Source organism: Ictalurus furcatus, chromosome 19 (assembly GCF_023375685.1).
Source record: "Ictalurus furcatus strain D&B chromosome 19, Billie_1.0, whole genome shotgun sequence".
Taxonomy (NCBI): domain Eukaryota; kingdom Metazoa; phylum Chordata; class Actinopteri; order Siluriformes; family Ictaluridae; genus Ictalurus; species Ictalurus furcatus.
Window position 1 is genome coordinate 1,210,198 of NC_071273.1, and position 12,690 is coordinate 1,222,887.

The following is a 12,690-nucleotide window of genomic DNA, read 5'->3' on the forward strand; positions in this document are numbered from 1 at the left end:
AAAACCGTAAAAGGAAAAACAACTATGAAAGCTAAAGGCATTAATTTAAATTGTATCAATTCTGATATTGTCCATTTGAAATCACTGACAGATCTGGTGGACGAGCGAGTGAAAAATCCGGATCAAACTGGTCAACTCGTAACCAGGCATAACCAAATCGTAAGAGATAAAAAGGGCTTTCATTTGAGAAACAAATCGCAGTTAAAAAGGTTCAGGGTTGTGTACGATAAGCGTGTTTTATTATCTGATTTTACAACTCTCCCTTATGGTTATTAAGACTATTCATGTATATATATATATATATATATATATATATATATATATATATGCATATTGTTTCTGTTGATGTGTTTTATAATGGAAAATATGAACGTGACTGCTTTTGATGCTAGGATGCAACTTCCCTTTTCATGTATCGTATGTGGACCGAGTAATAGCGGAAAATCTTATTTTATCAAAATGTTGTTGGAAAACTGTAAAGAGGCAATGCCGGTAGTTCCCGAAAACATTGTCTGGTGTTATACGTGTTGGCAACCTCTGTACGATGAATTGATGATCATAATAAATATAAAATTTCTTCAAGGAAGATTTCTTTGTGTGATGACGAACTATTTCCTCCCAATAAAATAAACTTGTTGGTAATCGATGAGTTGATGGAATCTGCAAGTAAAAACGAAGTAGAAAAGGTTTTTACAAAATACACCCACCTGACTGAGCATCATCTATCTCATTCCAAACTTGTTTTTTCAAGGCAAGACTAGCAGAACAATCAACCTGAACACCAACTACATGGTTCTTTTTAAAAACCCTAGAGACAAATTACAGATCAGCATACTGGCTCGTCAGATGTATCTGGGTAACAGCAAGTATTTTTTAGAATGCTTTCTCGATGCTGTCTCTAGACCTTACGGGTATTTATTTGTTGACCTGAAAGCACAAACACCAGAAGAACTTCATCTCTGCTCAGGGTTGTTTCCGGGAGAATCTGGTTGTGTATGTTCTGGAAAAAAAAAAAAAAAAAAACAAAAAAAAAAAACCTTTAAAGTATTGACAACAAATGTCTGATCGATTGGAAAAAAAAAAAAAACCCTCCCATTGCTGAATTCATCACACCAGCCGCCACCCCGAAGGAGAAAGGATATATTACGTGATGTGCCCACAGATCTCATCCTGAGCATATGTGAACTAGCTTTAAACGTACTCAGAGGGAACATACCGCTGACGACAAAACAATACCAGGTTTTAAAAAAACAAACAATGGATCAAATTATTTGCGGATAAAAGAGTGTCTGTAGAAAGAAAAAGGAAAGTTATTAATCAATCCGGTGGATTTCTTCTGCCTTTGCTCTGTGTAGCCATTTATTTTATAAGCAGCTTAATCGCATCCCGCAACAGTTAACATGGAGACTGCAGAGAAAATGTATTTAGTCCCTCAACATCAGCTCGATAAACTTAGAAACATCACCACAGAGAAGGAAAGCTTAAGAAAGACTGTCAAAAACAACTTGGACGATGCAATACGAGGTATTTTGTCAAGGACTGATCTGAATGATTATGATAAGGCGAAACTCTACACGCCGGTGCTGCAAAATTTTTTGAACTTGGTTAAACTAGTAGAACAGGAAACTGCTCAACTGAACCTGTCCCTACCTAAAATACTGGAAAGCAAAACGGAAGCAATGGTGATCGAACCGCCCAAAGACGAGATCGTACAAGAGGTGCTTGCTAGCATTTCTGCGAGAAACAAAAGAAATGCTTCGTACGTTATGGAAAAACTTTTAAAAGCCGGTGCTTTGTGTAACAAAAGCGGTGAATTTATTTTTAAAGGAAACACTATCAAAGGATCTCACATGGTGGATTTGCTTAAAAAAATCTCACGGCACCATATCGAGTATCCGACGATTGGAGGCCTTTAGGCTGGAAAGAGGTCTTACAGAAAATAGCCAACCTAAATATACCCTTTCCAGCAATACCTAACTGAGGTGTTCGACACAAAATATCTGACATAAAAAGATCTAAAGATATCGCTCATCTTTTTCCCCCACCTAAAAGCAAAGACTATGATTCTGAGCCAATTTTCAAATCTCCTGTTTTTAACAGTTCTGACTGGTTTGGTTTTAGAAATGATGAGGGACAAAGAATGTTATATTGTGTTACCCTTTATTTCAATAAAATAACTTTGCATCAACAATTTTCTTGTGAAGCATTGTCATTTAATATTCCACTACACATGCAAATGAAACATATCTAGAGAGTTAACACATTGTACAAAAGTAAAGGAATGCTTTTTATTTACTCTAAGGTACATTTTTTAAACAAAAAAAAAGACAACATTATCATTTCTATATAAATCTTTGCTATACATAGACATAATACGGATAAACGAATAACCTTTAGCTTTGTGACAGAAAAAACACTGTTTTTCAGCAAACGGAAGTAAAGTTTTGAACTTGTACAGGGTTAAATTTTATTTTGCAACAGTTCTTTGTCAAAAAATAATTAATCGAGTGAAGAAAGAGGTCGTAGTCTGGAGGGTTTCCGTACGAGCCAAAAATTTCTCCGGTATAAAGCAAGCCAGTGCTCACTGTAGCATTTGGAGAAAAACAGGAAAACAAAATAAAGTCATGAATTTTGCTAAAATCCAGGGAGGAAGCAATAAAGTCCCATGGAACAGAATACTACAGTCCATGACAAATAATATAATATTATAGTTTAATGCCTGAATGTCTCTTTACCTCCCTTTAAAAAAATGAAAATTAAAAACACATCTTAATTTGAGAAATTAATGTCTGATGGTTTTATGTTAGAGCACTTGTGTGTCCTTAATGAACTTGAAAGTGTATAGCTCCGCCCACATTGTCCACAGAGGTACAGCTTCTGTCCTGTATGTCTCTGCTGGTGGCTGTGGAGGGTCCTCTGGTCACGAAAACGTTTCTCACACTGCGAGCAGTGAAACGGCTTCTCTCCTGTGTGAATACGCAAATGCTGCCGGAGATTACTCCGAAAAGTAAAACTCTTCCCACACAGTCCACAGTGATACGGCTTCTCTCCTGTGTGACTGCGCAAATGCTGTTGGAGATTACCCTGGCAAGTAAAACTCTTCTTACACTGTCCACAGTGATACGGCTTCTCTCCTGTGTGAATGCGCTCATGTCGTTGGAGAGTCCATGGTTGGGTAAAACTCTTCCCACACTGTCCACAGTGATACGGCTTCTCTCCTGTGTGAATGAGCTCGTGTTGTTGGAGATTACTCTGAAAAGAAAAACTCTTCCCACACTGTCCACAGAGATATGGCTTCTCCCCTGTGTGAATGCGCTCATGTCGTTGGAGAGTACGCTGGCAAGTAAAACTCTTCTCACACTGTCCACAGTGATATGGCTTCTCTCCTGTGTGGATACGCTGGTGTCGTTGGAGATTACACTGTAAAGTAAAACTTTTCCCACACTGCGAGCAGTGATAAGGCTTCTCTCCTGTGTGAATGCGCTCATGCTGTTGGAGATTACTCCGAAAAGTAAAACTCTTCCCACACAGTCCACAGTGATACGGCTTCTCTCCTGTGTGACTGCGCAAATGCTGTTGGAGATTACTCTGGCAAGTAAAACTCTTCTTACACTGTCCACAGTGATACGGCTTCTCTCCTGTGTGAATGCGCTCATGTCGTTGGAGAGTCCATGGTTGAGTAAAACTCTTCCCACACTGTCCACAGTGAAACGGCTTCTCTCCTGTGTGAATGCGCTCGTGTTGTTGGAGATTACTCTGAAAAGAAAAACTCTTCCCACACTGTGCACAGAGATACGGCTTCTCCCCTGTGTGAATGAGCTCATGTCGTTGGAGAGTACGCTGGCAAGTAAAACTCTTCCCACACTGTCCACAGTGATACGGCTTCTCTCCTGTGTGGATACGCTGGTGTCGTTGGAGATTACACCGTAAAGTAAAACTTTTCCCACACTGCGAGCATTGATAAGGCTTCTCTCCTGTGTGAATGCGCTCATGTCGTTGGAGAGTCCATGGTTGGGTAAAACTCTTCCCACACTGTCCACAGTGATACGGCTTCTCTCCTGTGTGAATGCGCTCGTGTTGTTGGAGATTACTCTGAAAAGTAAAACTCTTCCCACACTGTCCACAGTAAAATGGCTTCTCTCCTGTGTGAATCCGCTCGTGATCTTTGAGCTGATGACCTTTAGTAAAACTCTCCCCACAATCTGAGCAGTGGTACATCTGGAAAACACAATAAAATTATTCAAGATGCGTATTTTAGATTTTGTCCCCATGTGTTTATGGAATTGTTTTTGGAAACGCCTCCTACAATATTGTAATACGGTTTGACCACCCAATCACCCACCTTTAATGGCTGTAGACTAGCTCTACAAAGATAACCTTACTCTGGGCGTCAATGTTTTTTCAAGGTGAAGCACTGAATGTGTTTAGACTCTGGGAAATCAACATAGAACTTTGTGTTTCCAAATACAATGGTTTAAAGCATTAATGTAATCAAAACATGTTCTCTGTTGAAAAAAGAATCTGAATATCTGTCAGTTGTGAAGTTATAGTTCATGCCACATGCATTCTTCTTAAAATTCCACTAACACCGCATCCCTGGGGACTTGTATGGCGATCCCCAGACTTGTTCGATATAATTAATCCGTACAGAAGTTCACAGAGTTTCTTGTAACTGTTAAGGCCAAAAGTATTGACTTTTTTCATCTGCTGGCATTATTCTTTTGTTTTGTCTGTGGAAGTAGAATGGAGTGGAATAAATGACACCCATTAAGCAGCATTCTGGGGCAAGGAGTTTGATTGGTTAATACTAATCACATGCAGCACGCCGTAATGTTTCCCAATCTAAAAATTTAGCAGTGGCTTTTCGGAGCTCACCTCTGAATCAGTCTGGGGTACTTAATGAAAGGTAAACAAGACAGATACACGTTGCTACCAAAGATGTACTTGCAGTGTTTCCATGTAATATATCTATGTGCCAACTCCAGTACTACGATGTCAAAGCACTAACGACTCATTTAAAGGAAGATACTGTGGAAGGACATGTTGTAAACTGACCAGTGACAGGATGCAGCAGTACTTTCACTGTAAAAATCATCATTTACTATCTACATGTCCAGGAAGCACAGGCAGTATTCTGTGCACAATATAAGTGACCTTTATAAGGAGACAGTTTCCTACTTCTCTGTAACTGAACCGGAAGTTACAAGCCCTAAAGAGAGATGTAGTGAGATTGATGAAGGCGAAGTACATCTTTCAGAAAATTTCAGTGATCTGTTTCTCAGAAATATTTGTCTTTTCTACTTGAAATTACACGGGCAGTTTCTTCTTCTTTTTTTTTTTCCTTGTTTTAATTTATTTATTCATTTTCATGTGATTCATTTACCTTTTCTCTTCTCTCCTCCCTTCCCTTTCCCACATAATGTCTCCATAAAACAAAGGGAGACAGCAGTGTTTCCAACCAAGAGTTGTCCACAATGTGAAAACAACTCAAAGAGTAAGCTGAACTAACCAACTAAATTACCTAAACAAAAAAAAATTCCAGCAAGAGAAAAGTCCCCTACTGACTTCAAATCTGATAAATAGTCTGCACACTTTAACAAATATAATGTCCTTACCTTTTAAAGACTTGTAACAAATAATATAACACAGTGTAGCACATAAAGATGAAGAAACAACACTAATAAAATGAAAAACTCTAACCCAGTCAGAGCATCAAAACAGAGAAGCACATTAATACAAAAGTAAATTTAAGAGGAGCGAGTCCACAAAATCTAGACGAAGTAATGCCTCGACAATATCTTCAATAAGAATCCGAATTCTGTAGAGCTGGAAGGCCGAGTGCAAAAAAAGAATAAAAGTGAAAAAAACTCCACTACATAGGTGATGCAGTTCACCCCGATTTATTCTCTAATTGAGTCACGGTCACAGTGAGAGACTCGATAGTAGTCTTCATATGAACCATGTCATCGATGCAACCGGAGAGCGTGTGCTGCATTTCCCCAACAGTACCTTTCAGTGTTGATATGTTAGCATCGGTAGCGACTTTATCACCAGCCTGCTGTGTTTTCATGACCTGCAGGTCAAGCTGGATAGTAGACAGCGCCTGAAACTCCTTTTTAAAAATATCGGCAACGTTCTTCCTCAGTGAAGCCAGCAACTCAAGCTTGAGTGCGGCGAAGTCAGGGTCACTGCTCGGGGACGCGGATTCAGGGGGAGAAGGGGACTCGCTCACGGCGCGCACACTAGGTCTTAGTCGTGTCTGAATGCTACCACGGGTTTTCGTGTTCTTTCCAGACATCTTAACATGCCACAAAGTTAAAAGTGCAAATAAGGAAACGAAGTAGAATACGCCAAAATATATTATATGACCAAAAAGCGCTAATTAATTACAATTTTAATCGAAATCATCAGGAGCCTCCAACTTCGCGTCTTACTCCATCGAACACCGAATTCGAACCTCGGCAGTTTCTTCTGCCAGCTTCAACTATACAAAATATTGTTGAGATGCAGAGCATACATGAACTGGAACAGACATACACTTATGGATAAACTGAATGTACTTCTGAAACATGATTTATCATTAATGGATGATGCCATTGGTAGAATATGTGATGCTGTGAAGTGAATCAGATTGTGAATCTGACCTATACACCATTTGTCATCAAGGTCTGGGAACCATTTATTCAAGAACTCTTTTACAAAAAATGTTCAAATACACAGTACCTGTAAAGGTTTACTTAGGAAGAGAGGTCAGTGAGGTTTGCCTACTATGTTCCTGTAAAGGAGACTTTGAATGTTTATTGGAGTCTGACCTATGGCAGAAGTATGCTGCACAGCATACACATGTGCCATGTGCAGATGTGTTTTGTGATGTCGGTGATGGTCAGCTATACAAAAACAACAAGATTTTCCTTCAAAACCCAGCATATCTTAAACTAATTCTATATCAAGATGCTTTTGAGGTGGTGAACCCATTAGGCCCAGCAAAACGCAAGCACAAAGTACGAGCTGTGTATCTTTCTCTGCCTAATTTACCACCACATATAAGATCAAATACAGATCACATGTCACTTGTAATGTGTCGAGAAAAAGATTTTACACACTTTGGCCATGACAAATGGCATTACTGTGGCAGAAAACACAATTAAAGGAACTGTTTTTTGTATTGCAGGTGACAACAAAGGCTCTACAGTGTGCCCATTTCACTCACATTTGCGACTGAAAAATTCTTTGTGCGACTGAAAAAATATTTAGGAGCACCGGTGCGAGGGACCTGTTCATAGTTGTACAATATAATCGGAATAGAAACTAAAACTCCAGTTACTTTCACACTGCGTTTCCTCTACTCAGTCAACCGAACAAGTGTGTAAATACTGCAGAGAAGCCATTATGATGACAAGAGTAACTCTGTAAATCATCTACTTCTCTCAACTCTCCGATCTCACAACCGCCATCTTTTATTAATCCCGCAAAATGTCCTGCGACTGCGACCTGCTTGTGTAGACACAGCGGAATATTAATATTAATAATAATAATAATAATAATAATAATAATAATAATAATAATGTTAATACTACAAGGTGGGTTTTAATTCAAACTTCTTTATTAAATAATTCCTCACCAATCATAATCAAGAGTAGCAACTGTTAAGTCTGTAAACATACAGTACACTGCCGCTCTTCATTCACTAACTAACAGCGCATTCACTAATTTAAACTCACGGTTGCCAGATATCACTAGAAAGGTCAACTCCAGTTTCCAAGTTTTGGTTTAATCCCCCAAAATAACTCAATATTATCAGCAGACAAGGCAACACTGTACTGGGAAACCCATCTAAAAAGAACAACTGAAACAAAAAAAATAAAATAAAATGTAACGTAAAGACAGAAAATGTGCTTAGTAGGGATGTCACGAGAACCGACACTTTGGTACCAAGTTGATACCAACATTCTTAAAACGTGACAGTACTTGTTTTTCTGCAGTTGCTTAGGTACCGTTGGTTATGAAGGTACAGAGGTGGCAATTCTTCCAGAACTGATGGGGGCAGCAAATACACGCAAGTGTTTTAGTCGGTCCACAAGTGGTAAAGACGACGAAGAACGCCTACAAGGCAGAGCGAGGAAAGCTCGTTGAGAGGAAAGGTAGCATCGGTTGCCGGTGTGCAACCGATGCTATCGTTCATTTCAAAGCGAGGAAACCCCTGGAATTTGGCGAAGCACCTGAAAGACGGTCCTATATTATGTTTGTTTTAGGTAGCTGGCATTGTAGCCGTGAAACCAGCTAACGTTATGTAACATTTGCGATAGCCAGTTATTTGTTAACGACGCGAACGCATTGCAATGTTATAAACTACCTCCTAATGGGCCACCATGCATCGCCATTCAGCCCGTGTCCTGTCAGCTAAATGTAGCCTAATGTCACTAATAATTACTCAAATGTTCATGCTTTTAATAAATCTTTTTGGCCTGCCACAAAATCAGTGAATTTAAATTAATGCTTGCATTCAGAGTATAAGGGGTGTGTGTGCACGCATTTAGGAGTGCACGCCCTTGTTATTAGCACTGTTTTATTAGTCACTGTCAGACAGTGTTTGATAACTAAAATGTCCATCCCCCCTTCTCTCTCTTTTTGCCAGTATTAGCCAGAGGAGGAACTGGCCTCAGTGGCCCCAGAACTGGCCTCAGTGATCGAGTTCCTGTAAAGGAAAGGCAAAGAAGTTTTTATTTGGGTGGAGGCGGGGTTCATTTACTATGTAGGTTCATTTACAGAATTTTCACAATCATTCATTCTTTTCCAATATGTTTTTTCATCATAAATCCTGAGAAGGGCACAAAAGTAGAGGAGAAGAAGAACAAAAAGCGACTTCCAGTGAACCCAAGAGTCTTCATCTTAATCTCAGACCTTTCGGATCATGAATGGCGAGAGACACTGTAAAGCTGAACTAGTTTTTTGTTATATTGAATTAACAAGTAACATGTTATTGACATGTGTTGTAACCACAAGATAGCAAGTTTGCTGATCATCAAAATAGCTGGATCAAATGTTGTGATTTGTTCTGTTTTGTTTTTTACATGATGTGCTGATTTAAATGATTTACTGAGGTTATGTTATCGTAAATTAGGGAGTCTTTAATCACTGTTTTTCTGTGAAGGATTTTCCCCATAGGATGTTAAGTAGAACAATGTCTTTAAACATCCACTTTTCTCTTTGCTGTAAAAAAACACAACAAAACAAACAAACAAAAAAAAAACTGTAAAATGTTTATTTAAAAAAAAAAAAAACACCTCCTGAGCTGGAGTGTAAATCCATCTTGACAATCCAAGTGCTTGGTGCCAAAGCCGAAGAGCGACACAAGGAGCTAAACTCACAAACGAAACAGCAAAGTGCCATGATCGCAAGCGTAGCCCAAGCTGAACTAATAATTTTGAAGAAATAAAAGGATGCAAAGAAAAGAACAAAGTGTTTGATAATGAAAAGGAAATGGTCATAAAAGAAAACAGTGAGTTGAAAGGTCACATATTGGACCAAGAAACATACAAAAGAAGATAGTGTCTTCATATAAAAGGGTGGAAAAAAGCCGAAAGAACAGATAAGGGAAAAATTAATTCAACTTCTTACAAAAATAACCCCGCATTATGCTGCAATCATGGTGAGGCCGTAGATATCGTGCACCATGTGGGAAGATGGGTTTCTGATCGTCACAGGGAAGTGATCGTACTCTTTGCTGGCAGAGCTGTATGAACTTTGTTAAATTGTTTGATTTATGACCCTTCCATGTCCCCCTGACTGACAGTTCTGTAGGGGCGTGTGATTTACGACCTATGGATCTCAACGTATGTGTGTGCTACTGGCCACTGCCTGTGTGTGTGTGACATAATGGAGTTTCATGGTTTTGTTGACCAGAAAATGCTTAGGATGTGTCTGCTAATGAATGTGGTGTGAACCCTACTTTTTACAGTTTTAATCCACACACAATGTATGCATTTTGTGGTACAAGTGAATTTGTTTCTGAAATTACCTTTTGTGGCAAGTATTGTTTTAATTTGAAGCTTAAGCATGGTTTGGGTGAATATGGATGATGTAAGAAAAGTGTATCGAATGGTTAGCTATGATGCGTTTGTATTAATGCGGTCGATCCGTTTTGTGTAACTATGCTGTTAGAAAATACATGATGATTGATGTGGTAGATGTATTAGAATTGTGGACATAAATGAACAGAATGTTATTTGTGAAATAATTGAAAGATTTGTTGATTATATTGTTGAGAAAACATTGATGTGTATAAAATTTCTACAGTCCCTCGATGTTATGATACCGTTTTTGTCTTTTACTGAAATAAAACCAAGAACACTTAAACCATCTGGGTTATTCTTTGCGGAGACTATGTCCATGTCCAAAGAAATGAAAAATATTTATTATACCTTCTAAATAGGGTTTTTTAGGAGGTAAAGACATTTTAAAAGACATTTTAAAAGAATTATGCGTTGTTTAAACTATAAACAAGTTTTTTTGGAAAATGGATTACAGGCAAGGATAATGATACTTATACACTGCACAGAACTATCTACATATGTGGACTCATCTGAAAATAATAACTAGATTATTCCCCAAGCCAGAAACCTGTTTCATTATTAGACAAGATTAAACTCATAACAAACCCCTACAAATTATCTCTTATTTTAATTGATTTCTTTTGTTTCTTTTCTACTTTTGTTTTGAATTATGCAAATATGATTGTGTCCTCAGACTGTTATATAAAAAAGCTCATGAATAAGTTGCCAATTTTGTTGTAAACAATAAATAAAAACACGTCTTCACATTGTTCTTAATGAGACTAGTTAGAGAGTTTTTTGAGGACGTGGCCACGACGTTTCTGGACCGTTAGCCAAGATTATATATAAAAAATAAACGTTACCAAGACGTGGTAAAGTAACAACGTTTTCATAAAGTAATATTAAACTGACAAAAAGAGACTAACTGGTGACGTCATCAGAATGCGCGGTGTTTGCGGGGAAGTTTTCTGCTTGTTGTATATAGCGTTGTAATCGTTACTTAATTATAAACAAGTTCTCAGAGTTTAAAAATGAAAAGAGAAATCAGACACATGACTAAACTTTACCTCTGAGCCAGTAGCAGCAGGAGTCTGTGGAGATTTTCTTAAAGAGCGCCGTCTGGACTCTGATTTCATTATAAGAGGTGTTAATAATCAGGACACTGGAAGAAAAATACAGAGATTCATGACTCCAGAATCTCCACTAACCTGTTAACCGAATAGGTCAGGTGGTAAGTTTCAGATGAACTCACCTTAAGTGATGTCACAGAGAAGAACAGAGCTTCCAAGCCCGTGTAGACAAGGAAGCTCCGAGACCAAGTGTGTGTGTGAGTTTCCTTCGTCTTTTTCTTTTATTGTTTTATGGCGGTTGGCAAACCAGCTTAAGGTGCATTACCGCCACCTACTGGGATGGAGTGTAACGTTTAGCTGGAGAAAAAAAAAAATTAAACCACCTATTAATCAAACCTGTGTCCCGCAAGTATTTAAAGATAATGCAGTATACTCTTACCTTTCTCAATGTACATTGAAATATATTTTCTAATGTTATTGTATATATTCCGAGATCCCTTAATTTTCCCACAAATTGTATTATTTCTATATTGCATGCCTCACACTGCAGTATCACATGCTCAACTGTTTTAGACATTTCACAATGTATACATCGATCTGACTCACTTTTTCCTATAGTGTATTATTAATGTAAAATGTGAAATTAAAATGTAATAATAATTTAAGAGAGTATGTCCTATACAGAGCCTGGATATTAGAGTATCTTCCCTTCTGATCCCATACTTTACATTTACATTTACATTTATTCACTTAGCAGATGCTTTTATGCAAAGCGACTTACAAATGAGAAAGATACAAGCAAAGCGATATATCAAGCAAAGAACAATACAAGAAGTGCTACCATACAAGATCTATTAATTGAATTCCAGAAGAAGCAAAGTGCAGAGTAGAGGTGTAAGTGCATTTTTTTTTTTTTTAATTTTTATTATGAGTTGGTTAGGTGTTCATGGAAGAGGTGGGTCTTTAGCTGTTTTTTGAAGATGGTGAGAGATTCTGCGGTCCGGATTGAGATTGGAAGTGCATTCCACCACTGAGGAACAGTTAGTGTGAAGGTTCTGGAAAGGGACCTTGCGCCACGCTGAGTTGGAACTGCTAAACGTCGGTCGCTAATCGATCGCAGATTGCGAGAGGGAACGTAGGCCTTCAGGAGAGAGTTGAGGTAGGAGGGTGCTGTTCCTGACAAGGTCTTGTAGGTGAGCATCAAGGCCTTGAACTTGATGTGGGCAGCTACAGGAAGCCAGTGGAGGGAGATGAAGAGGGGTGTGACATGGGTTCTCTTGGACTGGTTGAAGACGAGGCACGCTGCAGCATTCTGAATCATCTCAAGGGGTTTGATGGAGCTGGCTGGGAAGCCTGAAAGCAGTGAGTTGCAGTAGTCCAGTTTAGAGATAACAAGAGCCTGGACTAGTATCTGTGTAGCCTGTTTGGTGATAAAGGGTTGGATTTTCTTGATGTTGTAAAGGATGAACCTACAGGACCTTGCAGTTGCTGAGATATGGTCTGTAAAGGTCAAGCCGTCATCAAGAATCACCCCAAGGTTCCTGGCCGTCCTGGTTGGCATGAGTGTG

At 38.7% G+C, this 12,690-nt stretch overlaps 1 protein-coding gene across 2 annotated transcripts; it reads right to left on the bottom strand.

Moving 5' to 3' along the window:
* Positions 1-364: 364 nt before the first annotated feature.
* Positions 365-11,821, bottom strand: LOC128623043 (gastrula zinc finger protein XlCGF26.1-like). 2 transcript variants are annotated; one of them, XM_053649901.1, is made up of 3 exons: positions 11,305-11,821; positions 11,120-11,214; positions 365-4,218 (listed from the first exon to the last, which is right to left on the bottom strand). In XM_053649901.1, exons 2-3 carry the CDS (start codon positions 11,186-11,188, stop codon positions 2,770-2,772), a joined length of 1,518 nt encoding a protein of 505 aa, XP_053505876.1. In that variant the 5' UTR covers positions 11,189-11,214; positions 11,305-11,821; the 3' UTR covers positions 365-2,769. The 2 variants fall into 2 exon arrangements, with proteins under 2 accessions (XP_053505876.1, XP_053505877.1); XM_053649902.1 differs by having other exon boundaries at positions 11,120-11,178; positions 11,261-11,821.
* Positions 11,822-12,690: the final 869 nt, after the last annotated feature.